This window comes from Thermomyces dupontii (assembly GCF_041956625.1).
Source record: "Thermomyces dupontii strain NRRL 2155 unplaced genomic scaffold VTN31scaffold_8, whole genome shotgun sequence".
Taxonomy (NCBI): domain Eukaryota; kingdom Fungi; phylum Ascomycota; class Eurotiomycetes; order Eurotiales; family Trichocomaceae; genus Thermomyces; species Thermomyces dupontii.
This window is the reverse complement of record NW_027192314.1, coordinates 253,989-281,586: the sequence shown is the minus strand read 5'-3', so window position 1 is coordinate 281,586 and position 27,598 is coordinate 253,989. Positions and strand designations below refer to the sequence as shown.

At 52.4% G+C, this 27,598-nt stretch overlaps 12 protein-coding genes across 12 annotated transcripts; 9 read left to right on the top strand and 3 right to left on the bottom strand.

Annotated features, from left to right (window-relative positions):
• Positions 1–367: 367 nt before the first annotated feature.
• VTN31DRAFT_6868 (mitochondrial 37S ribosomal protein uS10m) lies at positions 368–1,489 on the top strand (the record flags this gene model as incomplete). Its single annotated transcript, XM_069407525.1, has 4 exons — positions 368–421; positions 475–755; positions 813–1,237; positions 1,299–1,489. 4 exons carry the CDS (start codon positions 368–370, stop codon positions 1,487–1,489), a joined length of 951 nt encoding a protein of 316 aa, XP_069258171.1.
• Positions 1,490–1,840: 351 nt separating this feature from the next.
• VTN31DRAFT_6867 (uncharacterized protein) lies at positions 1,841–3,241 on the top strand (the record flags this gene model as incomplete). Its single annotated transcript, XM_069407524.1, has 5 exons — positions 1,841–2,230; positions 2,297–2,377; positions 2,446–2,555; positions 2,615–2,733; positions 2,784–3,241. The coding sequence occupies 5 exons, from the start codon at positions 1,841–1,843 to the stop codon at positions 3,239–3,241; spliced, it is 1,158 nt and encodes a 385-aa protein (XP_069258170.1).
• Positions 3,242–4,272: 1,031 nt separating this feature from the next.
• VTN31DRAFT_6866 (uncharacterized protein) lies at positions 4,273–5,828 on the top strand (the record flags this gene model as incomplete). Its single annotated transcript, XM_069407523.1, has 3 exons — positions 4,273–4,461; positions 4,517–4,832; positions 4,888–5,828. The coding sequence occupies 3 exons, from the start codon at positions 4,273–4,275 to the stop codon at positions 5,826–5,828; spliced, it is 1,446 nt and encodes a 481-aa protein (XP_069258169.1).
• Positions 5,829–7,722: 1,894 nt separating this feature from the next.
• On the top strand, positions 7,723–8,872 carry VTN31DRAFT_6865 (uncharacterized protein; the record flags this gene model as incomplete). The annotated part of the gene is made up of 2 exons (XM_069407522.1): positions 7,723–8,024; positions 8,095–8,872. The coding sequence occupies 2 exons, from the start codon at positions 7,723–7,725 to the stop codon at positions 8,870–8,872; spliced, it is 1,080 nt and encodes a 359-aa protein (XP_069258168.1).
• Positions 8,873–9,395: 523 nt separating this feature from the next.
• Positions 9,396–9,965, bottom strand: VTN31DRAFT_6864 (uncharacterized protein; the record flags this gene model as incomplete). The annotated part of the gene is made up of 1 exon (XM_069407521.1): positions 9,396–9,965. One exon carries the CDS (start codon positions 9,963–9,965, stop codon positions 9,396–9,398), a length of 570 nt encoding a protein of 189 aa, XP_069258167.1.
• A 1,110-nt stretch (positions 9,966–11,075) lies between these two features.
• Positions 11,076–11,588, bottom strand: VTN31DRAFT_6863 (uncharacterized protein; the record flags this gene model as incomplete). Its single annotated transcript, XM_069407520.1, has 1 exon — positions 11,076–11,588. One exon carries the CDS (start codon positions 11,586–11,588, stop codon positions 11,076–11,078), a length of 513 nt encoding a protein of 170 aa, XP_069258166.1.
• Positions 11,589–12,212: 624 nt separating this feature from the next.
• On the top strand, positions 12,213–13,517 carry VTN31DRAFT_6862 (uncharacterized protein; the record flags this gene model as incomplete). The annotated part of the gene is made up of 2 exons (XM_069407519.1): positions 12,213–12,567; positions 12,631–13,517. 2 exons carry the CDS (start codon positions 12,213–12,215, stop codon positions 13,515–13,517), a joined length of 1,242 nt encoding a protein of 413 aa, XP_069258165.1.
• Positions 13,518–14,030: 513 nt separating this feature from the next.
• Positions 14,031–14,988, top strand: VTN31DRAFT_6861 (uncharacterized protein; the record flags this gene model as incomplete). The annotated part of the gene is made up of 2 exons (XM_069407518.1): positions 14,031–14,059; positions 14,121–14,988. 2 exons carry the CDS (start codon positions 14,031–14,033, stop codon positions 14,986–14,988), a joined length of 897 nt encoding a protein of 298 aa, XP_069258164.1.
• An 85-nt stretch (positions 14,989–15,073) lies between these two features.
• On the top strand, positions 15,074–15,757 carry VTN31DRAFT_6860 (uncharacterized protein; the record flags this gene model as incomplete). The annotated part of the gene is made up of 1 exon (XM_069407517.1): positions 15,074–15,757. One exon carries the CDS (start codon positions 15,074–15,076, stop codon positions 15,755–15,757), a length of 684 nt encoding a protein of 227 aa, XP_069258163.1.
• A 472-nt stretch (positions 15,758–16,229) lies between these two features.
• On the top strand, positions 16,230–16,643 carry VTN31DRAFT_6859 (uncharacterized protein; the record flags this gene model as incomplete). Its single annotated transcript, XM_069407515.1, has 2 exons — positions 16,230–16,516; positions 16,586–16,643. 2 exons carry the CDS (start codon positions 16,230–16,232, stop codon positions 16,641–16,643), a joined length of 345 nt encoding a protein of 114 aa, XP_069258162.1.
• Positions 16,644–20,160: 3,517 nt separating this feature from the next.
• On the bottom strand, positions 20,161–20,750 carry VTN31DRAFT_6858 (uncharacterized protein; the record flags this gene model as incomplete). The annotated part of the gene is made up of 3 exons (XM_069407514.1): positions 20,161–20,224; positions 20,276–20,337; positions 20,520–20,750. The coding sequence occupies 3 exons, from the start codon at positions 20,748–20,750 to the stop codon at positions 20,161–20,163; spliced, it is 357 nt and encodes a 118-aa protein (XP_069258161.1).
• An 858-nt stretch (positions 20,751–21,608) lies between these two features.
• Positions 21,609–22,353, top strand: VTN31DRAFT_6857 (uncharacterized protein; the record flags this gene model as incomplete). The annotated part of the gene is made up of 2 exons (XM_069407513.1): positions 21,609–21,719; positions 22,132–22,353. 2 exons carry the CDS (start codon positions 21,609–21,611, stop codon positions 22,351–22,353), a joined length of 333 nt encoding a protein of 110 aa, XP_069258160.1.
• Positions 22,354–27,598: the final 5,245 nt, after the last annotated feature.

Here is a 27,598-nt window from a genome sequence, read left to right as displayed (position 1 = left end):
ACACTGCAAATCTTGGACATACAGAGCAGTAACTATTTAAGAAATGGCCATTACACCGCCCTGCGCAAAAATTGGCTATGCAGTCAAGAAGCCCGCTCAATCTTGGGTTCTTAGCAGTATGTACTCTGATGAGAGATCAAAATCGAATTCCACTCTGTTCAACCTCAGCAGTCTCACTCGACGGATAAGGCTGGGAACCCTAACCCTAATACGGGGGAAGGGAAAAAGCGGCAGAATGATTACCTCATCTCAGGCGGTGAGACCACGCCGGGCAGAATTTTTGGATCTCTTGTCGACTACCAACTCCTACGTTCACGGCAACGAAGTCATTGCTGGGTGGTTCCGGGGGCATTTGTGGCATGTCATCATGCTGTCAAGACTCTACCTTCGCTCCGCGCTCAGCCTACGACAGCAATTGAAGGTATATCCGCGGATACGTGAGATCCCCGCAACGTTTGTTGCTGATCGGACTAGGCTCCCCTTCTCTCACGACCATATGCGACGTCGAATGAGGATGCAGCGTCTCCCGCGAAGTCGTCGCCCTCTGAATCTGCCCAATCGTTGAAGGCCGAGACCTCGCAGACCTCACGAGCCTCTCCCGCTTCGACTGACAGTATTAAACCATCCACAAGTTCCCAGGCGGAACCTTCGTCAGAAGTCACCCGCAATGCTTCCAAGTCGACGCCAGAGTCCAACGCTAGCACTACAACCACGTCACAGGATACTCAGAAGAACGATGGGACCGCGAAACCATGGTACTACAATTCTGTGCTTCCACTGATATGTTTAGATGATGCTGATCGTTTCTGAAGGGCCCAACGTTTAGAGGATGTGACGCAGAAATTCCGGCTTCCAAGGAGCGTCCAGGCTCTGTACCTCAGACCCTTGCGAAGAAAGGCCGAATACGGGCTACCGGTTTGTGACCTTCAGTTGCGATCGTACAGCGTCCGCGAGCTCGAGTTCTTTGCCGACTTTGCCATGCGCGCGGCCTACTACCTCAAACTCCCAGCGTCCGGCCCCGTTCCTTTGCCCCGAATCGTGGAGCGGTGGACAGTTCCTCGGAGCAATTTCGTGCACAAGAAGAGTCAGGAGAACTTTGAGCGAATCACGGTGCGTCGCCTGATCCAAATCAAGGATGGTCATCCAGAATCGGTGCAACTATGGCTGGCTTTCTTGCGACGACACGCTTTTCCCGGTGTTGGTATGAAGGCCAATGTGTGGGAGTTCGACAGCCTTGGTATGTTTTCCCTTCGCTGTCCTCGGACGATTCCTGCGTTGCTAACAATCTTCGCTTCTAGATGTCACCAAGAAAATGGATGCCACTGCAGAGAACGTCAACAAGATCCTGGAGCCGTACTTTGCGCTCTTTGGTCAACGGAAGGATCCCAAGACGAAGAAGTCTATGGATGAGCTGCTCAACAGTGAGAAGTTCTTGAGAGGGCAGGGTCCTATGAGTACGGTTCGAGACGATGTCAAGTTGATCAAATAAACCAGTCAATTGCTGTACTATTATGTTTGTTTGTGTGTGTACATGTACTATATGGGCGACTTGGATGCACGCAATTCAAATTGGTCGGTCAATACTATGCTTCGTCAATGGTCTGGCAAAACCATCGAGCAAACTCAATAGACCACCACCATACATACAATATAGACTAGTAGACTGCTCGGAAAGCTGAGAAACCAGCAAGACGATGACTGCAGAATGGCCAGCTTGATTGGCTGAGAAGTGATCGTCATCAGATGCTACGATATCCCTGGCACGTGATCAGCCTGAACCTTCTCGCATTCAAGGGCCGATCTTGACCCGACAAGAAAAGCTTCTCAGCGAATTGTCACCATGCGGAGTACGACAACTAGGCTGGCTCACAGCCTGCAGCGCCCGACCGCGCGATTGACGACTGAAAGACCGCGTTTGAGAATTTGCCGCTCATGCACGTCACGTCTCCTATCCACGGCGCCTGCGAATCCCCCACGGATCACGTTCTCCGGCATTCAACCAACTGGCATCCCTCATCTGGGGAATTATCTGGGTGCTTTGCGAGAATGGGTACGGTTACAGGACAATGCCGCGCCGGATGAGCAATTGATCTACTCGATCGTTGATCTGCACGCATTGACGGGGCCTCAAGAGTCGGAGAAATTGCGGCAATGGAGAAGGGAGGCGTTTGCGATGCTGCTGGCGATTGGGCTAGATCCGAATAGATCTACTGTCTTCTTCCAGTCTGCCGTACGCTACACGTCCTATGGAGAGAAGATTCTCGTCTACGGACATGGAGTTGACGATATTTTGTAGGTCCCGGCGCATTCAGAACTCATGTGGATTATCAGTACCGTTTCCTCCATGGGCTACCTTTCGCGTATGACACAATGGAAAGTACGTTCCTTGAGTGTCCTCCCAGATTGAAAACCCCCGGGCTCGGAGCAGTGTTGACGATAAAGTAGAGTAAACTCCAACTGCCCGATACTACTAGCTTGGAAGAGGCCAAGTCGAAATTGCGACTAGGACTCTTTTCGTATCCTGTTCTCCAAGCGGCTGATATTCTGGTTCATCGGTTCGTCACTGCGATCAGGGTTCTATCATGATGGTGCTTTTGCTATTAACACCGCGCAGAGCGACCCACGTCCCCGTTGGCGAGGATCAGAAGCAGCACCTGGAGTTCACCAGGTATACGGCAAACAGCTTCAATCATCTATATGGGCCGATTTTCCCGGCCCCAGAACCTCTGATCTGTACGTATATTCCCTTTCCCTTGTCTGGATGCGAGGTCTGACTCGAACAGCGCCCGCGAAACGAGTCATGTCGCTGCGTGACCCAGTCCGCAAAATGTCCAAGACTGACAAAGACCCACGTTCGCGGATTCTTCTCACCGATTCTCCCGAGGAGATCCAAACGAAGATCAAGGCAGCATTGACCGACTCCGAACCGGGTATAAGCTATGACCCGGCGAAGCGACCAGGAGTATCGAATCTCATTGAGATCCTCAGCCATGTCGACCGGCATGGGCGATCGTGCACCGAGATCGCCTCGGACTTCGACTCCTCGGGCGGCATCAAGGCCCTCAAGGAACAAGTGGCCAAGAGTCTCTGTGAGGCGCTCGCCGGCATCCGAGAACGGTATTTCGAGATCGTCGGAAAAGGTACAGACTATCTCGACGATGTCGCTGAACAAGGCGCTGCAAAAGCGCGCGCAAATGCAGATGTTACCATGCGGACCGTTCGATCGGCGGTGGGTATGTAATTACTGTATGTCCTCTGGCCCACGCTCAGTTGTAGCGTGTGTTTGTGAAATCAGCTGTATAGTAGCCCCCAAATGAGAGACTCTCTTAACATACTGTTATGATGATGAACTCTTCCTACGATGAGATTGATACGATAGACGCTGGTAGTTAAAGTTAACTAGTAAGCAGCGGGAAAAGCTTTCAAGCTGTGTCCTCTCATCCGGCCGCGTTGGACTGACTCGGGGCTCCGGTGAGCAGGAACCAGTTCAGCTTCGGCAGAAAGTCTCTCTGCGAAAGATACTGCGGCGCTCGAGGTTAGTCGAGCTCTCCCAACAGTCCCAATTCACCTATGGCAATGGTATTTTCTATATTCCATGGAGGGCCAGGAGAAGCATTGACCAGATGAACACGCAATACAGAATGCGTCTCATGCGGCGCAAGACAGGGGATTACGTGGACCCGCCTCGACTACCCCATGCTCACTGCAGCAAAGATCACCGCTGATACCGAACCGCAAAACACACCCAAATAGCTCCTTGTGAGGTGTATGTCATTCAGGTTGAGGCCCCTCTGCGATGCTTGGAAAAGTCCGATTAAGCAGAGTCAGGATGGCCATACTGTTCCAAGCTACAAGCTATGTAGTGATTTTGATCGTCCCATTGATCCGAAATTGGGTACGGATGGAAAGCCGACATTATGATGACGACAACGCCATCCGTCTCAGCACCGAGAAGATCTCTTGCTCCGTCCTTTTGGCACGGCGCCACCGCACGTTGATGACGACCCGCCGTAGTCTCTGGATCAACGAGTCACGGACTCAACCACACCGATAAACCCGGTCGAGACCCTAAGCTCCATCTTCTTCTGCCGCCACTTGACAGAGATTCCAGAAGCGGGTTCTTCGCTGCTGCTTGAGGGGCAGCGATCATTTCGAATGTGCTCTTTTCCATGTCCACGTTCGCCTGCCGCGATCCTGTACATAACTTGCACGAATTAACCCTTCTATTTGTTGCATGTACAGAGGCTAAGGCAGCCGAAAGAACAAGCAAGCATGCGGTATCTCCTGCACATATTGTCACTGGCGTTAGCATTCGATTATGCCAGTTGCCTTTCATTGCAAAAGAGAGAGAGACCGGCCGTTCTGTCATTGGACATCGAACGAAAACATGTTGAGAATCCAATTGAGCGAGACAGGCTCCGCAGACGAAGCAAGACTGTCGAGCAAACATTAGATAACGAAGCACGTCCGCCCCATTTACCCTCCCAACGCAGACGCAAAATGCTAACTCCGACAGGAAACGCTTTACTTTTGCAACATCACGCTCGGAACTCCCAAGCAGTCGTTGAGACTGACCATCGACACGGGAAGCAGCGATTTGTGGTGTAACTCTCCCAACTCGCAGCTCTGCTCGCGGCGCAACGCCTGTCGTGCTTCTGGCACATATGATGCCAATTCGTCCTCGACCTACCAATATGTCTCGTCCAACTTCAGGATCTCTTATGTCGATGGTTCCCAAGCTGCTGGAGATTACGTCAAGGATACTCTGTCCATTGGAGGCGTCACAATAGAAGATTTTCAGTTTGGAGTTGGCTATACATCGACCTCGTCAGGTACGTGCGTCCGTTACTCCACCCACTAAGCAGTCGGGATTGACTTTGTCTGTAGAGGGAGTACTTGGAATCGGCTATCCTATCAACGAAGCTCTGGTCTTGCGATATCGCGTCGCTCCCTATGCAAATCTGCCACGGGCCATGGTTGAGAATGGCTTGATCAACACAATGGCATACAGCCTATGGTTGAACGACCTAGATGCCAACACGGGATTGATTCTTTTTGGAGGCGTCAACACTGGGAAATTCCACGGCAAGCTACACACCCTACCTATCATCCCCCGGAATGGCACCTATTCTCAGTTTGACATTGCACTCACTGGGTTTACGGTTACGTCGTCGGGGCAGACCAAGACCTACAACAACTCAGGCTCTTTTCCCGCTGCCGCACTGCTCGACTCCGGGAGCAGCCTAACATATCTGCCGGACCCTGTGGTCGAGGGATTGTACGCGGACCTAGATGTGACTTACATTCCGTCCAGCGGAATAGGTGTCGTGCCTTGTGATCTCGCCCGTGAGGACATCCGCATGAACTTCACCTTCAGCGAACCGACCATCTCTGTCCCGATGGACGAAATGGTCTTGGACGTCGGCGCAGGGACCTTAGAGGACGGCACCCCAACCTGCATCCTCGGCATATCTCCGGCCGGAGACGGTTCCGTCGTGCTCGGAGACACGTTCTTACGCAGTGCGTATGTCGTATACGATCTGGAGAACAATGAGATTTCGCTGGCACAGACACGCTTCAACTCCTCAGACGACAACATTCTGGAAATCACGAAGGGATCATCGGGCGTTCCCAGCGCTACAGAAGTCGAAGATGCGGTGACCTCCGTCGTAGATGCAGCTGAAGGTGGTCCAAGGATCGGTGGCCCAACGGGGACTGGATCCTTGCCGAGTGCTTCGACGGACCTCGCAGCTCGCGCTGTCCCAACGATGAATCTCATGCAATATGCCGCGGGAGCAGCAGGGGCGGGCCTCTTGCTTGCTCTATGATGGGGATTTAGATGTTGTTATTGTATATCATAGCCTGGCTAATCGCATCAGCCTTATCCTTGTTTCCCTGGAGTTTGCGATTGGATGGTGGTGTGGACATAACCTCTGGCTCATTCTGGTCTGGTCCTTGAGCTGGCGTCGGGCGGAGAGTTGTATTCAGTCAGGGAGTTGTGACTTGCATAATAAATGCTGCAATGTTGTCATAATAATCTCACGCGGGTGTCAAAGCCGTTGCAATCGTTGCAGGACAGCGGGCGAGGTGGTCATTTGCTATGCTGCTTTCCTACCCACTGCCTGGATAACTGCGACGAGGCATCCCGGCGTCAAAGTAGGGTAGCTAGCATGCCACAAGAGATATTATCTTGTATTTCGCTCATCTGGAGCAAGGCTTTGGTAAAAGAGCAAAGCTATGTCTAGTACTGGTGACGCGCGGCTGTAGCGCGCATGCCCTGAAACGAACCGGGCCTTGTCGTTTTGGGCAAAGATTAGGTAGTCAGCGCGGTCTCTATAAAGGGAGAGCAGAGGAATAGCTGAGCAGCAGCTCCCTACAGACAAATGAGGCATGTCTTGATTCGATGATGAAGTGCACATGAAGCTCAAACTGTAAAGGAGCAGAACATCACCTCTGGGATGACGAAGATCCCTGGGGAAGCCATGGTTTTTACTCAGTACTATGCTACTCGTACTGTACTTGAAACACCGTTTGCGGAGGAACTCTTTGTTTTTCTGAATCGGAGCTGGCGCTCCAGTCATGTGGAAGAGGGCATACTAAAGAGGGCTTGCAGGAATGAAAAGGAAATGGACGAATACCTAACTAATGTACTGCTTAGAACCATTTTAGATGGATGACTTCTCACACTCTCATTAGATGCTTCGAACCACAGAGCCACGGAGATTTGCAGTACAGTTTGGGGTTCCTCCATTGCTGTTAACGTGGACGGCTCGAACCTTGAGAGCAAGAGGCTGAGGCGCCGAGGCTACACGAACAACTTGTCCAGGCACGACAGGAATATACATAGTATCGTCCGTCAGTTCTCGGGACGCTGGTCGTAGACAACATAGCTGCGGATGTTATTTGTGGTTAGTTGTCTAGTGTATAGCAATGCCGGATAATAGCTACGGGGACACTCACAAGTCGTTCATCATCTGAATGTCGCGGTTCCGGCCGTCGGCGCGGGCCTTACTGGCAAGGACAATGACTTCCTCCTTCCTCCACTGCTTGAACCGCGTCAGAGGGGCCAGGGCTACCGCCTCGAAGCCGTTCGCTTCGGCCTGGGTCTGGTTCCAGGCGCCAACTTTCTTCTGTCGAAGAGGTCAGGACTGGAGTGTTATTGACTAACTGGTTGGGGGCAAAGGGAAAAGCTGACAAGATGGGGATCCTTTGGCCAGACGCCGTAGGGAAGCACAAACTTCTCCACATGGATGTTCACGAACCCGGCCTCCTTGAACCACTGCTCCAACTTGGGCTCGGGACGCACCTCATAGCCGGTCGACCACCTAATCTATCGAGTAAAAGAGGGTTAGAGTTAGTAATGAGTGCAAACTGTCAAGTCCACAAGGGTGCTGTTCGAGTCACCAAGGGCTTGGTAAACCCTAACCCTAACCTCATGGCCGATTCGGCTTAGTTGATATTTTTTGTTTGCGCCCTGTTAAAACCAGGGCCTTTTCGGTTCACTGCACTCTGGAGCCCCAGGGCTACTCCGTCTCTCAATACCCAGGATTGTTTTGATGTCAAGTACTCATACCTTCTCCGGGATTGAGGACAGACATGTTCAAAGTCATTAGAGCCCAGCCGGGCCGTTCAGCTTTCTAATCAAGAAGGGAAGAGGAGAAAACGACTCAGAAGTCCGGTGGCTCCAGTCAAGCAAGTTCAATCAATCACTCGAACATCATCATGCCGAGGATTCCTACCTCGCTCATTCTTCAAGCTTATCGGAATGACCCTCTACTTCCAATGCTCCTCAAGGAGTGCCGAACCCTGGACTCGGCACGCAATGAGCTTCGTTGGCTCCGAGAAAAGGCCATCGAATTATCACAGTCGAATCCTCACATGAGGCATCGAGGGAACCATTGGCGGTTCCATCTCTGGAGAATGTGCTCTGAACGTGCAAAAGGACGACCACTGCAGTATATTCTCGGAGACCAGCCGTTTGGTGACTTGGAAATCTTATGCCGCGAAGGCGTCTTGATTCCACGGTTCGTCTTCCGCACAGATTAACCGCGTGGGTAAGCCCTTCTGCAAACGCTAAACAGTCCTGAACTACAGGGGGGAAACCGAGTCGTACACTTTTCATGCAACCGAGTTAATCCTCGGCTCACGAAAGAACTGGGAGCACATTATCCAATCGGCCGGAAGGCCACTACGGATTTTGGATCTGTGTAGTGGCACCGGCTGTATCTCACTTCTGCTTCACGCGCTTCTGTCTCCATATTTTTGCGACTTACAAATCCTAGGCGTGGATGCCAGCCCTCGGGCCATTGCCCTCGCCAAACAAAACATGCACCACAACATCCAAAGGGGCTTGTTGTCGGATCGAGCCCGGCAACAGGTGTCTTTCGAACTGGGTGACATACTGAATCTGTCGAACAGCGGAGTTCCCAATCTGACAGAGGTACTTGACAAGCATTTCGCTGGAGATCCCACCTGGGATGTTCTAATCTCGAATCCACCTTACATCTCTCCATCAAATTTCCGTGATGGCACAACCGCCCGCAGTGTGCGTGTTTACGAACCCATAGAAGCCCTTGTGCCCCCTGATCTCGACACCTCTGGGTTCCGAAGTTTAGGTCTCGATGACGTACAACGTGCCGATATCTTTTACCCAGTGTTACTGTCCTTGGTCTTCCGTTTAGGGGTCAAGCTGGCGGTTTTTGAATGTGGGGATATTGCACAGGCCCGCCGGGTCATAGAAACTGGCAAGACTATTGCGAGGAGATTTCGCCATTGCGATTCAGTGGACATGCACATCTGGCATGAGGACCTTGGATATGCCGACCATTGGGAAGGCGCTGGTGCCAGGGCCATTGTGTTGAAAGCTCCATAACTTCCACCATGTTCACAGTCCAACTTTCGGGCGCGGTGTATCTACTCGTCGCACTCCGTACATAGATATCTAAGCCTATTATAATCCAATGATGAAGTTGATGCTATGGTAACTCAATCAATGCGCGAGAAACTTCAGGTAGTCGTCTTATTCATTGGTATGGTTGCGTGTTTTGCACAACCACGTCAAGCTATGTTGATTACTAGTAGTCACTGCAATATAAGGTGAAGAACAACGTGGCAAAATGTAACGACAGCAGTCAGGACGAGCACAATCATGGCGAGAATGGCAGATGCGCAGTGATAGCGAACGCGTTTCTGCATGAATTCAACGGCCGGTGTATTGGATGACTGCTCGAACAGACTTGGCAAGGAATAACCCTGTGACCTCGCGCCGTGCAGGACTCTGGTGCCAACGCCCCATTGGAGTACAGATCAGGTTCAGAATCTTCACGGTGGTTCGGGCTGTCTTGGAGAGTTTTTCCCAGTGACCATACATGGCCAGATATGTTTGTGCAGTGTAGTTACGGGACACTTGGAAAATACTTCATCGAAAACGCAGATCCTATTCCTCTGCTGTAGAACTCAGGCCCCCCTTCCCACAGATTCTGGTACGCCACGGTGGAAAAAGATCCGAATCCATCATCGTATCCAGGAAAATACAGCGACTCCTGCCGCAGGTGTAGGCTGATGTTGCCTTGACCCGGACTCGAGATCAGGCCCCATAGTAGCCTGGCATCATTGAGCTTTCTATCACAGCACTCGACCTCCCAAAGAGGCTTAGTTAGACTCCTCGCCTGGGTAGACTCTGTTGTAGATTTCAGTGACCTTGATGGCAGGCAAATCATCGGTTCCGCTGAATCTGGATGCCAACCCTTTTTGAATTTCGCCCCGACTGTCATGATGCCAGAGTAGAGCTGAATTGACCAGTTGCTGCCGGGTTCAAAAACAGTCGATGACGACTTGTTGTCCACCCGGTTCGGTGCACCATACACTAATCCGCAGGACGCGACGAAGTTGTCGAGATTGGTAACGTCCCCGTCCACTTCACCGGCACACACAACACCGACAAATGTTAGACGACAATTTGGCATGCAGAACGAACGTCGACTTACCGGCTGAAGAGGAATCGCTCGACGTTATTCAAGGAATTTTCATTCCGAGGCTTCTGACTGAGACTGGTGGTGTTCATTGAGAGTATACGCGGTCTCAGTCCCAAATATGTCCCAGCTCGTAATCCCGGGTAGTCACCATACGCGGAGCCGATGAACTGTTATTGACGCTAATCAGGGAAGCCCGATAGACATTGTTGTCGGACAATAGTACTCATTGGATATTGTTTTCCTACATGCCAGTTCTGAAGGTGAACGTTCTGGAATCCGGGTCGCTGATTTTTCTAGGATTCGTCGCATTCAGACCATGTCATTGACATCACATTGTCGGTTGACTGTCGAAGGGCCTTTACCGCAGGATCCAAGGACTCTTATGAATGCGTAAATACCCTACAATCCCCCGAATACTGGGGGATGTCTGTAACCTTCGCGGTGAGGAGGACGGTCGGACTTGTCAACTGTAACAACGTATATAGATGATGCCTCAGGGAGACCCCAGGGTTAGGGGTCGACGAGTCATGTGAAGGGTCTATAAAAACCACGCTACCCCTTGATCCAGAGAGATCAGGAATTTCAATTTCAGGTTGTATGTATACAACCGGGACTATCAATAACATCGCCGGATACAACGGTTATAGGCATTCTGTATCGATTCGCAGTTCCACCTCTTCTTAGGCATTCTTAGTAGAGTCCAGAATGCCTAGAATGCAGTCCGAAGTAGAGTTCATAATCCATTCTCCCCCAGCTGGCGGTTGCGTCTCTTCCATGTTTGGGTGTCGTGGTGATTGTGTGGCCCTTTCGGGTTCTTCCCTGTTGCCCTCTTCCTGCTTCTCCCTCTTCTCGGGTCTGCTGTTGGACTTGCTCGGAGTATCTTTGTGGCCTCTTCTTCCTGCCCTTCTGCCCTCTTCTCTCCCTGTTCCGGTGGTTGTCGTGTCCGTAGAAAGTACTGGGTCAAACCGCGTTTCTCTCTCCTCTTTCGTCGTCATGGGTCGTTCCGCTTCCCGTCGCGTCTGCCCCAAGTGCCAGGGCCCCTTAGATGCGGGCTCTCGAGCCCGTTATTCCTCTTCTTGCCGCTCGGAGACTCAATCCCCTTCACCTTCCTCTCCGCTCGGCCGGTCCTCCCGTCCCCGTCGTTCCCGCCCCTCCGCAACGTCCATCGCGTCCCGAGTCTCGGCCGGCGGTCTCAACTCCGACTGCTCGGGCCCCGCAACGCTTCTGTCGGACGGATGGTTGCTCCAAGCCCACGGACGGGGCCGCGCTATGCCCACTGCCTGCCGTGTCATATCGAAAAGCGGTCCGCGCGGGCGCCCTCCGCTCCCGCTGCCTCTCCGCCTTGCCTCGGTGGGGCCGCTTTGCCCACTTCCGCCTCCGGTGCGTCGTGCGCCCAGCCGCCCATTGCAGTTCCAGTCCGCCTCCATCCAATTCCGCTTCCTCCCATCCCCCCGACGACGGCTTGCTCGCCATCCACGACGACGTGTGTTCCGCCGGACGTTCGAGCCCTTCCAATCGTCCGGGTCGTTCCGGCCGCTCGCGCCGCTCTGCTCCCCGATTCGCTGGCTGCCACCGAGAATGCGGACCGGTGGGCGCCCAATTATTGGGGCGCATGGATGTCGTCTGCCCCCATTGTCGTGCATGTTTCTGGGAAGCCGAGCTGCCGAAGAAACGCACCGGTCGCTTCCACGCCTGCTGTAATTTTAAATGGCGGTCTGGACATGTACGAGTTCCCCGACCGGTCCCCCGTGCCCGAGCCTCTGGCCGATTCTCTGATCCGCGCTTTGTTGAGCGAGAATGGCCGAGACGGCCGGTCGACGCGCTCGGGACTTTCGCCAAAATATCCGTCACTACAACATGGCCTTCGCCTTCACCGCTGTCTCCGCACAGCGCTCGAATCGCCTGCGCCGCCGTGAGCACAACTATATCTACCAGGTGCAGGGATCGATGTATCACATGCAGGGCCCGCCCCTTGCGGATCCGGGGGTGGCCGTCGGGCGCCCGCCTTTGCCCTATTGTTCTTTTTGGAACCTGGCGTCGCCACGTCCCGCCGTATCGAGCGCGTCCGGGACAGCCCGCATGCGGCCGAGATCGTACCCATCCTCCAGCGATACATGAAGGAGAAGAATCCTTTCTACCGGCCCCTGTTCCGCGCTCAGGAAGTCCTCGATCAGAAAGAATGCGGAGCTGGGCTACGTACGCCTGAATCCTCAGCTCCGCCTGGTCCGGGACTCCCGCATGGATCGTCGTTATGACCTCCCCATCGCCCAAGCGAACACCGAGATCGCCGGTTTTCTCCCCGACGTTCCCGCGGAGCGCGCCGAACCGGGTTATCGAGATCTCCTGCTCCATCTCCGGGAAGCTCCTCCGCGGCACTCCGAGAATCAGTTCTTCGAAGACATCGCCGATGCCGATGAAGCCGCGGCTGCTGTCGCCGACCTCGACGAGCCGACGCAGGACAGTAGCGGTCGTTGGTACACGTTTGTTCACTTTGAGCATCCGCTGTACATGCCGTTGCATTACGTCTTATTCTATATGACCGGTGGCAGAGGCCACAGCCGTAACAGCGCCCTGCGCGGTCGGACTTCCGCCAGTTCGTGCTCTTTGCCCTCCGCGCTTTTCGGCCCCTTCCATTCCGCTGACCTCTCTCTTGCAGATACAGAGCGCGTCTACGATCGGGTCACCATCAATCCCTTTTATCGGTGGCACCTCTACCCCCGTCAGGGTTCGTTCAATGTCTTGCATCGTCCCGGGGGGGGGGGGTGCTCTCATTCAATAATTCGTCGTGGATGCGCATATGTCCTGCCATATGCAGCGACTACAGTTTTCTACCACAATCAGGGCAAGATACGTGCTGATATGTACGAATCCACACGCGAGGTCATCGCGTCGGGCACCGCCCCTGACCGTGCGGGGCGCTTGATCCTGCCTTCCCAGTTTACCGGCTCTGTGAGAAATATCAAACAGCACTATCATGATTCCATGGCCATTTGCCGTCAGTTCGGCATTCCCGCCCTGTTCGTGACGTTCACCGCGAACCCAATGTGGGAGGGGATCCAGTCTGAACTCATCAAAGGCTCCAACGGCGAGCCTATCCAAGGCTGGATCGGTCGTCCGGATTTGGTCGCGCGCGTGTTCCACATGAAGAACGAAGCCATGCTGAAGGAGTTCCGCAAGGGACGATTCGGCCGCTACATTGGTCATGTGCAGTTCGTCCGCGGTGGTCTCCATGTTCGTTACTTTGGCCGCGCCATGCTGAGCCGTTTGCTCCAGGTGATTGAGTGGCAGAAGCGTGGGCTCACACACTCGCATACGTTGTTCTGGCTCGACGGGCCCTGGACCGATCCCGACCACATTGACCACTTCGTGTCCGCGGAGATCCCTCCGGAGGACAAGTATCCTCGCCTGCATCGGGTCGTTATCAAACATATGCTTCATCATCCCTGCGGTCCGGCCCACGGGAACCCCGAGGGTCCCTGCTGCCTTGATGACACTGGCCGCCCCAAGCCGTCTTACTCCAAGTTTTCCGAAGAGATTCAATGAAAAAACCAGCGTTCCTGCCAGCCGATATGCCGAATACCGCTGTCGTCCGGGCACGCAGGTCGAGATATCCTATTCTGGCCGCAAAGCCAAGGTCGGCAATGAATGGGTTGTGCCTTTCGGTCCTTTTCTGTGCTCCGAATTCAAAGCCCACATCAATGTTGAAGTCTGCGCTTTCTTGAACGCGGTCGAGTACATCCACAAATACATCCATAAAGGTTCGGACCGCGCGACGATCGAGTTCAATACCGGCGTCAATGAGATCCGCGAGTACCTCTCGGGCCGGTATCTCGGGGCCATTGAATACGCGTGGGGTGTGCTTGGGTTTCCCATCTTCAGCCACTTCCCGTCGGGGCTGCCGTTGGTCGTGCATCTGCCCAACCGCCACACCGTCAAATGGCGGGAGAGGGATGAGCGCGACAAAGCGCTGTAAAGATTGACGCTCAACGATCCCAGCTTCTCGCGTTCTTCAAGTACAATCGGGAAAACACATCCAAGAAACTATTGCACGAGGAAATGCCGGAGCATTGTGTGTGGAACAGCAAGTATGAGCGACCTCCAGCCGTCTCCCTCAATTAATTCTACTGACTCCCCCTCCCCCTCCAGGAAACAAATGTGGTACGATCGGAAACGTCGGGTTCGTCAGATTGGTCGGATGCACCCTCTGTCCCCGAGGCAGCCCGCGTACTATGTTCGTTGCCTGCTGACGGTGGTCCGTGGTCCGACCAGTTTCGAGGACCTTCGGACTATCGACGGCATTGAATATGAAACCTTCCAAGAGGCCTGCTACGCGGCCGGCGTCCTCTCGAGGGACAATGAATGGGAGAATTGTTTCCAAAGGGCGTGCCAGCTCCGCACGGGTCGGGAATTACGCTATATGTTTGCTTCTGCGATGACTTTCAGCGCCCTCGACAAACTGACCGCACCGCGCATCTGGACCCGGTTTGCGGACGAATTTACAGACGACCTCCTGTATCGGATCACGTCCAATCCGGCCGACTACCGCTACCCCCGTCCTTGGACGTGTGAACATGCGGCACACGATTACGGACTGTACGAATTACATCACCTGCTCCAGAGGGACGAGTATAGTCTCTCGGACTTCGGTCTGCCCGAGTATGATTATGACTGGGAGGGCGATGCCAGGCCACCAAATCCAATCATTGCCGCGGAGCAGGCCTACGACCAAGCGTCGCCCGCGCGGGAGGCCGACGGGCAAGTACAGAATTTATCTCCGTCCCAGAAGGCTGCCTACGACCGCATTATGGACGCCCTTCAATCGGATTCCCAGTCGGCGTTCTTTATCGTGAACGGTTCCGGCGGGACCGAACCTATCTTTACACTACTCTTTGCAATCGCCTGCGGGGGGAAGGGAAGATTGTCCTCTGCGTGGCGTCAACTGGGATCGCGTCGACTCTTCTCCTGGCGGCCGCACGGTTCACAAACGGTTCGAAGTGCCCATCGCCGTCAGTGAAAATTTCAGTTGCAACATATCACGCCACACCCAACTCCCGGATCTCATTCGACAGGCTGATGTGTTGATCTGGGACGAGGCCCCCATGTCGCACGTCCATGTCCTGAACGCCCTGGACCGATCTCCCCGTGATATCCGTGAGGTCGACCTCCCTGATGGTGGGCTTCCCACCATCTTCGGGGGCGATTTCCAACAGACCGCCCCTGTTGTCCCGTTTGCCTCCCGCCAAGACATTGTCGATGCGACGATGCACAACGCGGTCATCTGGCAGCATGTGCAAGTGCTATCACTCACGGAAAACATGCGCCTCCGCGACAGCACTCCCGATAATAAGAAGTTCGCCGAATGGCTTGGCCGGCTCTCATTCAATCCCTCTTGCACCCCTTTCTCGACATTACCGGACGTGATCTACGCCACCTCGAACCTCGAGGAATCTGCAAGCCGCGTCTATTTGAATATGCTCTCGGAGCACAAGAATCGCGGATACTTCGAGAAGCGTGCCATCGTCACTCCGTCCAACGAAACTGTTCGGGAGCTAAGTAATTACTTTCTGGATCGTTTCCCAGGGTGGCTGATCATTCGCCAACGCGGACGGACGATAACTGCGATGCCAACGACAATGCGAACGAGGGGGTTCCGAAGAAGGAGTTTCTTCGATCGCTCAACGGGGGCCCGCCTCTTTCGGAGCCGAAACTCAAACGTGGCGTGCCGCTCATGCTTCTACGGAATATCAACCCAGCCGAGGGTCTCTGCAATGGGACCCGGCTGATCCTGCAGAATGTAACCAACCATTGCCTGGAGGTCGTCATCAACGGTGGCGATTTCGACGGCAAGGTCCATCTCCTCTACCGTGTCTTGCAAGAAAGCGGCGACGCCGACTTTTCATACAAACTTTTTCGGCGCCAGTTTCCCGTCCGTCTCGCCTTTGCGATGACGGTCAACAAGGCCAGGGGCAGTCTGTGGACCATCTTGGTGTGGATATTCGACCACCCATCTTTGGCCACGGGCAGCTCTATGTTGCCATGTGCCGTGCCATAGATGCGTACTCCAAGATCACGGTCCTTGCGGATGAATCCTCGGAAAGGGTGGCAAGAAATGTGGTCTATCAGGAGGTGCTCGACAAAGTCATGCCGAACCGGGACTTTGAACAGTAATGTGTGCCATGGCTTCGGTCATTTGTTCTTTCTGCATGGGTCCTATGTAATCTGTTAGATACCATTGAGGGCCTTGCAATTCCTGTCATGTCTCATATTTGCTTCTGTAATGTGTCATTGTCGTCGTTCTCAAGATGTCTCCAACGGAGGTCTCCATCTGCTCTTCGTCGAGACGTCGAGTCCAAACGTCTCAAACTTTGCTCCCAGCTCCGTCCGGAATACGGGTACTTTCCCCCGTCAGTTCCACTGGCCCATGCGTCTCTAATGGCTCGAGCGACCCTTGGCGAACCTAGCATTCACTTTTTATTGAACTTTGCCTTTTTCTTGCGTCTTCCGACTGCCTCGGACAGCACACCGTCCTTGGTGACTTCCCAGTAAGTTTCTACCTTTCCCTTCCTATATACTCCGTACCTGACTCCGTCAATCCGCTCACCCTGTCTGAGCTCGGTCCAGAGTCAAGACCTGCCTTTCTCGGTTTCTCTTTCCTCGACGTTGTCCTAGCTGTCACTGGAACTTCCCAATGAACGAATCCTGTGCCATAGCTATGAATGGAGGACGTCCATTGGTATCTGTTGGTCGTCAATCCACTCTGGTTTGCTCGGTGTTTACCTCACCAATCCCCTTCCGAATCCTGCTCTCCCACATCACATAAATACCGTGTCCGTTCCTTCCGTCCTCCACCTTCTCTCACAGATTGCTGCGCGATCCTACCTTCCTGGCTGTGGCTGTGTCTGAAAATTTCCTTCGGTGCCTTTCTTTGTTCCTTTGCGCGTGCTTTCTAACCTTCACCATGGCTAATCAATCCTTTTGTGAATTCCATGGTCCGTTGGAGCTCGAGTCGAAGATGCCAACCTCAATCGCCCTCAACCAACAATTAGTGGCATCGGTCACCGTTAGTTGCGACTTTGACTGCCCGGGTGTGGCTCCGGAAACGAGTATGGCCTTTGCTCTCACTGACCGGAATGAAGAGGGTCCTTCCTTCGTACGCGGCGCCATGGTCCATGCCGAGGCACAATTAATTGTAACTTATCAAGCGGAGGGGCCTCCATCCATGGTCGTCGCGGCGGACTTACTCCGCCCTCTAACCGGGCAACCCCCAAGACGACGACTACGACGCTCATCCGGTCGGTGCCCATGACGAATCCGCGACTGGAGTTGGTTGGCAACGTCACTGCCATCCCTCGCGATGCTCCTGACTGCAGAATATTTACTCTGTCCTTGCACGTTTACTATCGCCAACCGACGGGTGAATGTTGATCTTCAAAACCATTGTGCCCTCCCGGGCAACCATCGTTGGGGCAACACGCCCCTTCCAAGGGTCGGCCGTGGCGTCTTCGTCACCGGCCACATGGTGGGCCTTTACGAACATATAGCTGTCGCTCACTCATCATCGCCGTCACTCGCCTAGCTTTCTTGAACGGTTCGGGAGCTTCAGAAGCGCCGCCGCCTCCTCCAGTCCCCGCAACTCCGAAGTAGCTTCAGTCTTCCCTCCATCCTTGCTTCGTTTGCTAATCCTCTTGCAGGAACAAAAGATTTAAAACAATCCACCAACGAACTACCCCTGCGACCGCGAAGCGCGTGAATTTGTAAACTGGGGAGTCGAGCTCCACGGCTGCTGCCAGAGAAGCGGCAAATGCTGCCCCCACTCCAGTCCGGGACTCGGACCTGTGCGATTACCCGCAATTATGAGCTAGTTACAGATAAGAGCACTGAGAGACGAACAGTTGAAGCAGAAGTGTATGTTCGATTGATTCTATCTTCCGGGGTTTTTTCCCCCTAAAGTACTCCGTACTTACTCGTACGGCGGTGTGACAATGTATCTAGATGATGCCTCAGGCAGACCCTAGGGTTAGGGGTCGACGAGTCATGTGAAGGGTCTAAGCGAAGTCCATAAACGCACACTACCTCCTGAGATGAGGATTTAGTTTGTATACAACCGGGATTATCAATATCATCGGATAACGATTGTAGGCATTCTGTATCGATTCGCGGTTCTATCTTAGGCATTCTTAGTAGAATCCTTGGATCCTACAGAGAACGCTCTTTTACAGGCGGCCTGTAGCTACATTGCGATCAAAATTTGTTCCGGGCCTTAACAGTGGTATATTGCCACTAGGTCTTGGCCTTACATCCACACACCGGTCATGAGTGTCCGGAGGTCTGCGTAAGAACTCCGTACTAGATACTGCTGTCGTTGGTCATGGAAGAGCTCATAGGATGGTAGGGTCCTCGGTTTTCTCTACGTATGTGGCCATGCCTTGAAACTATTACTGTGGTGAACGAGCGAAGTACAGTCTCGTATGGAGTACGGTGTACCGAGGCAACTCAGTATCCGCGGCTTCACAAACCCAACACCGGGAGCTTGCCCGTCACTGTCCAAAACTTTAGTTAACTAACACATCACCATGATGCTAAATTCCCGCGATGAGTCTTATTTTTTTTTTTTTTTTGAGTTGTAGGAACAAGCTTTGTGTCAAAAAAACTTTATGAGTCCAATATCGCCCTGCTAGTGCAAGATATTTGCGCGTCAAGGTCCGGTGGAAAGATAGCTTCTGAACACCTCAGCAAAGCTTGTTAGGGTCTGATAGAAGGGTAGATTTGACTCCTTAGATACGACAGATGAATCCAGTAGCCATCAATGCCGATGTTAACTGAACCGTGCGAATCAATTTCTTGGGCGAGGTTCTACATGTACCAAACAATGATATATACTAGCGGTTAGGTGCCCTTGTCGGGGAGCAGGCCTGGGACGTCAGTGTCAGGCGATTTCCGCGCTGAACGCTGACAACACAAGTGCAAAGGCATTCGAAGTTCGATTGCGGTGTATCTATCAAGCACAACGTCCACAGAGATCGCAAAGGATTACGATTAGTTCATACTTGCGCGTTGACTTCGGTCATAAAGGAGCATCGACATGAAGGAAACTGTTGAAACTGACTTTCCAGAGGGACGAGTATAGTCTCTCGGACTTCGGTCTGCCCGAGTATGATTATGACTGGGAGGGCGATGCCAGGCCACCAAATCCAATCATTGCCGCGGAGCAGGCCTACGACCAAGCGTCGCCCGCGCGGGAGGCCGACGGGCAAGTACAGAATTTATCTCCGTCCCAGAAGGCTGCCTACGACCGCATTATGGACGCCCTTCAATCGGATTCCCAGTCGGCGTTCTTTATCGTGAACGGTTCCGGCGGGACCGAACCTATCTTTACACTACTCTTTGCAATCGCCTGCGGGGGGAAGGGAAGATTGTCCTCTGCGTGGCGTCAACTGGGATCGCGTCGGTGACCTTGATGGCAGGCAAATCATCGGTTCCGCTGAATCTGGATGCCAACCCTTTTTGAATTTCGCCCCGACTGTCATGATGCCAGAGTAGAGCTGAATTGACCAGTTGCTGCCGGGTTCAAAAACAGTCGATGACGACTTGTTGTCCACCCGGTTCGGTGCACCATACACTAATCCGCAGGACGCGACGAAGTTGTCGAGATTGGTAACGTCCCCGTCCACTTCACCCCTCGACCTACCAATATGTCTCGTCCAACTTCAGGATCTCTTATGTCGATGGTTCCCAAGCTGCTGGAGATTACGTCAAGGATACTCTGTCCATTGGAGGCGTCACAATAGAAGATTTTCAGTTTGGAGTTGGCTATACATCGACCTCGTCAGGTACGTGCGTCCGTTACTCCACCCACTAAGCAGTCGGGATTGACTTTGTCTGTAGAGGGAGTACTTGGAATCGGCTATCCTATCAACGAAGCTCTGGTCTTGCGATATCGCGTCGCTCCCTATGCAAATCTGCCACGGGCCATGGTTGAGAATGGCTTGATCAACACAATGGCATACAGCCTATGGTTGAACGACCTAGATGCCAACACGGGATTGATTCTTTTTGGAGGCGTCAACACTGGGAAATTCCACGGCAAGCTACACACCCTACCTATCATCCCCCGGAATGGCACCTATTCTCAGTTTGACATTGCACTCACTGGGTTTACGGTTACGTCGTCGGGGCAGACCAAGACCTACAACAACTCAGGCTCTTTTCCCGCTGCCGCACTGCTCGACTCCGGGAGCAGCCTAACATATCTGCCGGACCCTGTGGTCGAGGGATTGTACGCGGACCTAGATGTGACTTACATTCCGTCCAGCGGAATAGGTGTCGTGCCTTGTGATCTCGCCCGTGAGGACATCCGCATGAACTTCATTCAACGCGCGCTTGTCTGTCGATCGTTGGTCGGGGGAGGCGCAACCCATATAGACAGCTCAGTGCAGCGATTCTACGTCTCAAAAGTCCTTACTGGCAGAAGCGTCCGAACCAAATGCCAAACGTGCGGGTTGAGCCCACGGAACGCTAGTGTACAACACGAATACATTCGCTTACCGAAATGCAACTCGCCGCGGACCGCCAGTTCAGGTTGAAGACAGTGGCGAAGAAGCCGTTCGTCCATTTCGACGGATGGTCTCGCCGGAAAGGAGTCTGCTTTTGTTGCATGCTAGCGATTGGCGGGTCGTGCGCCGGACCTGCGTTGGCCACGATATCGTCACGATCGACCCGTGGGACGGGGGAGGAGAACCAAAGGGCCGCGGACGATGGGGCAAACGATGCAACCATTTCCAGACCAGGAAATTTTTGTGAAATTGCAGCAGATTAGTATATAGTTGATTCCTGGTACAACCTGAGCAGTTAAATCGCTGCACAGTATCAGGATTCTCCACAACACGCAGCAAACGCACCATTTCAAAGACGCAAGTACACTGAGAAGGATTCGAACTGTAGAATTGTCGACATCGTAGAACGTATTGGTGTTGCGAAAATGATAGGATCTTCGCAGCAATGTCGGTTATTAGACTTTGCATGAGTTGCCGCTGTCAATTGCCTCCCTATATGATCAAGCAACACGTTTGGACAGGCCCGTACAGATTGACTGACGCTGTGTCTCAAGGATGTGATTGATGATGTATTTTTATCATATCAATTCATCAAATGAGTACTGGTGCCATTCAGATAGTCCACAAAGGCGTCAGTGACATGTCCTCGGAGTATGGTAATTACCCTTTACATCCCCTTCACGTTGGCATCTGTCGTTAAGGGGCAATTGGCACGAAGCAAGCAGTTTGAATTGACTTCGTGCCCGGGCTCAGTCGACAACGGTTCAAGATTTGGGGGAAGATGGGTCGAAAGGTTTGTGAAGCGGCATCCCGAACTGCAATCGAGGTTCTTGAGAAAGTTTGACTATCTCGCGAGTGGTTTGAGCTCGTCCGCCGCACTGTTGAGAAGTACGAGGTTCGAGACGACGATATTAATATTAACTATGCTTATCTGCTGCAATATGCACATAAAATTTCCTGGTCTGGAAATGTTTTGCATCCGTTTGCTCCCCCATCGTCCACAACCCTTCGGTTCTCCGCTGTCCCGCGGGTCGATAGTGATCGTGCCCAGTCCGGCGCGCGACCCGCCCCAATCGCTAGCATGCAACAAAAGCAGATCCCTTTTCGGCGAGACCATCCGTCGAAATGGACGAACGGCTTCTTCGCCACTGTCTTCAACCTGAACTGGCGGTCCGCGGCGAGTTGCATTTCGGTAAGCGAATGTATTCGTGTTGTACACTGCAGCGATCCGTGGGCTCTATTTGCGTACTGTACGTTTGGCGCTTGGTTGGCTGGACACTTCCTCCAGTCATAACTTTCAGAACCCACCGAGTTGTCTATATAACTGGGTTGCGCCCCCCGACCAGCGGCCTACAAATGACCGAGCATGCGGCGAAAAAATTGACACGAACTCCGGCGGCAGGGTCGCGTGCAAGTAGGTTGCTTGCCCGCGCTGCGCTGATTACGTGAGGGCTCTGCGGTTGCTGGTGTCGCCATCTCCACGCAGTGTGACCGCGCCCATCATCGCCTTTCGACCGTCACGTCAAGCGCAATGACTTTCACCAGGCCAGGTCGTTGTGATGTGTTTACTTCCTGCATCGTATGCCATCAATTGTAAAATTCAGATCGCGTCGTCGGCGCGGTATTCTGCACAGCATGCATGCTTCGAGCGTGTCAATTCCGCTGATCCTCCGGCCGCTGCAACCTTCTCGCGATCACCCCGTCTGAGCGCAAATCACGATAGAATTCTCCACTCGCGCAAGCAGCTTTGGAAACCCCTCCGGGGCCCCCGAAAGCACCGTGTCTGGCTTGCCCCACATATGGAGACGAAAAATTCCCGAGGCTGACCAATCTCTATCGCACATGATGCAGGCCTGTGTCCGACAATGAGTCGGTACCGTCCATTGACGAACTGGAATAACGTATTCCACACCCTGCTCGCGCACCCAAATCAAAATTCCAACTTACCTAAGCCATGGCCCTCGTGAACCTCTCCAGCCACCGCCATAAACTATACCAAAATCACGTATAGAATTCAATAGTTCATCTTCGTGGCGCAATATTAGTACTTTCAAATCCAACTAATCCAAACTATTGAAGTTTCTTTTGATGGTCTTCATCATCGATGACATTTTTTAAAACAGTTAGAGCATTAACTTCGAGATGCTAAAAAATGGGCATCGAAGAAACAACATGGCCCAAAGTTGTCCCCTTAATTACCGGCACCTTACCCTCAAGCCGTCAGCTTCATTGTTCTCCAGGTTCTGAACCATCGAAGCTATCCTTCCATTGAACGCGCCTATAATTTTTCTCGTGACTCAACATGGCTGGCAACGCGCTTGAAAAGGAAATGCGACTTCAGCAGCCCATCTCCGCGTTTAAAGCCGGTGAAGTACCAAGCTATGGGGAAGCAGCGAGAGTGTTCAATGTGCCCCTGACGACTTTGCGGGATCGCATCTCGGGCAGGAGGAAGTTCAATAAGATCTCCGAGCAGCATTTACAGCGATTCACGCCGAAAGAGGAGCTCCGATGCTGTGGTGAAGGTGTATACCAGCTCGATGCCTGGGGCTGGCCTATGACAATTTCTGAAATGGAGGTATTGGCGACTGAGATCCTGCGAGCCAAGGGGCACACAGCCCCTGGGCAAGAACTGGGTCTGCAATTTCCTGGAGAGACATAAAGAGCTCAAGGTTAGTCGTTCCCGGACTTTGGACCAAGCGAGAAAAGATGCGCTCGATGAGAAGACGCTGAGAGTGGTTCAACGTCAATGAAACAACGATCTTGGCGCACGGAATTACTCAAGATGACATCTACAATATGGTGAAAAGGAATGTATGAAAGGAGTCGGAGATAATGTGAAAGTGATTGTCCGCGAAGAGATCGAGGCGTTTTCGGTACACCCAGGCAACAGAGAATGCGTTTCGATCATCGAATGCATCTCCACAAACAGCTACGCTCTCCCACCGTTTTATTTCCAAAGAATGCCGCATTCAACACTCCTGGATCCCCGAAGACATCGACGACGAAATTGTCATCCGCTTGAGCCTCAATGGCTGGACAAGCGCCGAGATTGCGCTGGAGTGGCTACAGCATTTCGATAAGCACACCGCTCCAAGGACGCGAGGCAGCCACCGATTGCGTATTCTGGACGGCCACGCGAGCCATTTGTCGCTAGAGTTTGTTCAATACTGCGCTGTTAACGTGGACGGCTCGAACCTTGAGAGCAAGAGGCTGAGGCGCCGAGGCTACACGAACTGTTGACCACCACATTGTGGCCTTTTGCTCGCCACCGCACACAACGCATGCGCTCCATGGAGCCTTTGGACGTCGGAGCCTCTCTAAAGCTTACCGAAATCTGGTGACGAAGAACGCGCGTCGAGGAGCCGTCTACATGGGCAATGATCATTTCTTTGGATCTACCAGGAAGCTCGAAAAGGAATACCGAACAACATTGCTGGAGCCTGGAGAGGAGCAGTCCTTCTTCCCTTCAACCCTGACAAAGTACTGGATAATTACCTGGCAAAGGTGCCTCCACTCGCCAACTCGACGTCCAATGCGACCGAGTCGAGTCCCGCGGATCAGCCTGCCGAAGTGATGGCAATGGTTGACCAACTCTTGCAAGTTTGCGCGAGCCCCCTGAAGACAAGAGTCGCCGACTTGAAAGACGGAATTTCATTCAAAGATGAAAGCTGGCTACGAGGACCGTCTCGAGACGGCCAACGCGGGCAAGCTAGCTCTTCAGATCTTGAACCAGGACTTGGTAGCCCGGCAAACTCACAGAAGCACTTTGGTGAGGCTCGAAAACTTACCGCCAAGGAGGCCAAAGAGAACATGGACGAGCAGCGAGCGAAGGAGGCCAGGAAAATGAAGGAAAGGGAGAGGAAGATGGCCTTGAAGGTTGGTTGGATTTGTGAAGATTGAATGGAAGGATATGAATTCAGATGGACTGGACTGTGATATATTCGATTGAATTGCAGTCTTGGTTGGCTGTGTTCTACGTCAGAAGCTGGATGATGTAAGTTGACAACTATCTTGATATGCCTGGTTCCTGGTAAACGTGTAAATCTAACGGTTGTAAATTTGTGGTGTGGTTGTCTGTGGGAGGTGGCTCAGGTATTTAGTAAAGGCGGGGAAATTTTTAGTTTGGGTGCGCGAGCACGGTGTGGAATACGTTAACCGAAGGCACGAAGTCATTGCTTCATGTCAATTCTCCTTAATGCCGATTTCAACATGAAATACATTCGTCAACTAGTCGTAATCTCCTCCTCGGTCTCTGTGGACGACGTGTTTCATTCGAACTACGAATAACTACCTTTTTTCCATTGTGTTTTCAGAGCGCAGCGCGGAATATCGTCCAACACCGGCGTCCCTGTTCCCGCGACGCGAGCTCGCAGCGCGCGCCAAACCGCTAGTCTTTCATGTCGACGAGACGGCTTCCAGCTTGTGTCATCGCATCCGCCAGAGACAATTGTCACTGGATCGGAAAAGTGTGGTCGTTTAAAGGTTATAAAAAGTGTGGAAATCGGGACTGGGCAACCGTGATTGAATGCACTGGAGCGGATGGCTGTCGATTGCCCTTTATGAACAGTCCTGTGAAAAGTTTGAATAAGCCCCCCTAAAAATAATTTTTCTGCCCCGCAACACCCTGACTGAATTCAACCGTCAGGTCTAGTACCTGTTCACAAGGAAATTAAACACTATTCTAGCACGGTATAATAAAGATATCAGAGAATTACGTATGGAAAAATGGAGCGAAAATCCCCTTTTCAGTACTTAGTAGACCATCCTTTTGCTTCGATCACCGATTTTACACGGCGGGGCATTCCCTCCAAAGACCTCAACAGTTCACTCTTGATCTGTGCCCAGGACTTCCGTAACGCATCCCAGAGAAGGTCCTCCTTCCGTTCATTCGATCCGTGGCAAACTCAACGTCAGGGTCCACGATATGGACCCCTTCTTTGAGGGGAGACCAAAGGTGTTCGATTGGGTTCAGATCGGGTGAATGGGGCGGCCATTCCATGACCCAATCTTCGAATTTCTTGAGAATCCTCGCTGAGTGAATGTTTGGGCAATATCCTGCATGAAAACCGGCCGGGTTCCCAAATGCAGGGCAGATGTTCACGGAGCAGGTCGAGATATGAGAGCGCGAAGTGAACCCATTTTTCTTCGCTTCGAAGTCGCTCTCTAAACGGACTAATTCCCATTTGTTCTCGCCCCAAAACGCTGACCAGATCATGACCAACGATTTTCCCTTTATTGTATGACAATGTATTCCTTTTCCAATTTTTCACCATGGAGATCGAGTGGGATAACCGACTGGTTCCGCTTTCACAGATGACCTTCGCCGGTCATCCGGCGTCCAGTCTAAATTGATGTTTCATCGCCCATTCATACGTATCGCTTCCTCGCTACTTCTGGTGTCTGCCGGGGGCGCTTCCGGGCTCTCCATTTCCCCGTAGCCGGACTCATGAATAATATTGTATAGCGTTTTTCGAAAATTGAGAGAGCTGACAGGACGATTTCATATGTTGCGATAGGATTTTTATAAAACGGACTTAATTGACCGACGATCTCGTGCTGTGATAGCTTTACAAAGGCCGTCCTGATCGCGATTTGGTGGAATGATGGAGACGTGAAGATGATCGCGATGTACAGGTTGGTGTAGATGGTCTGAAGTGTGGCTTCCCAGTCTTCAGCGCAATTTCACGGCCCGTAACACCAGCATCTTTCATCCCGGCAATATGCTTAAGCCCTCTCCGTAGGGGAAAGCTCCTTACGATCAACATTTGATCTAATTGGCCTTAGAGGAGTTCGGACCATGGTGTTGTGATTGATTTTGTAGGAGTGGTGATTTTGACGCGTCTGACAAACTCGCGTCTACGCTGCCGCGATTTTCAAACTTTTTACTAAGAATTGTTCCAGGTCGAGGGAGTGCCTGAAGGTACCGTCATCGCCACCAGTCGGAATGGATGAACGAGCGATCTCTTGGCTTCACATGGCTGAAAGACATTGTTGATCTTGCGGCAAACTCGACATCGAACGGTCGGGAAATATCGCCTGCTAATTATCGACGGGCATGGAAGCCATCACAGTGCCGAATTCGACCAGTCCTCTTCCGAGAACTGACTTTCTCCTACCGCTGGACGTGTCCTGCTATGCTCCTCTGAAAGTTTGGACAGTGGAAGAAGATGTCCGAAGAAAGGATCCATCGTGCGACAGTTTTTCGCGTTATAGTTGTGTCCAAGTCCATCCCAACGCGCTGTGTGATGTTTAAAATATGGATTCGAATCAATCGGTTGGATTAGTCCCACAGAACCCAGATCGGGTTCTTTGGAAGCTTCCAGACAAAATGAATCTCCACCACTGGGAACCTCGCAATCAAACACGTCTTTCCCATCAATCTGCACTCCACGAACTCCATACATCATTGAGCTAAAAACAGAGACGCCTTGAAACTCGCCCAGACAGTCCCACAACTCTCTAACCAGTGATCAGAATAAAAGGATTCTATGGTCGACGGCATATAAAATTTCTGAGGGGCAGACGAACGCGTTGCTGGCCGCCAACGGGAGGCAAAAGAGGAAAACGAGATCAGGCGTTCGAACTATATGTGGACAATGAAGAGGCCTTGACCTTTGAGGAAGGGGCTTGGCGGGGGCAGAATGGAGGAAGCCACTAGTGAGAGCGAGGTTTTCTGACTCGCAGCGGGAAGGGTAACACGGATTCTACATTGCAGCATGTGCGAATCAACCGAGCATGATGCGAGCTCGGAATTGTCCGACTCCGCGACCCAGGCACATTGATCCATTTTTTAATTAATTTGGTTCCGGTTTCGATTCGTTTGTACGATATTATAGGTACGTTTTAATCTATGAAGGTAGTTCTCGGAGTACTTGATTACTCTGAAAATCTTGGTTGATCGATTTCAATTGGCTTCTCTCCCTGCACAGGTGGCAAAACCATTAGCATCGATTCCAGCGCATGTCGATGCAACCGATTCCACATTCGGTCCAAGGAAACTTGATCATGCGAGTACCTCCTCCGCAAGTACTCGCTGGTGATGAAGAGAATACTATTCCAGAACATGTTCCG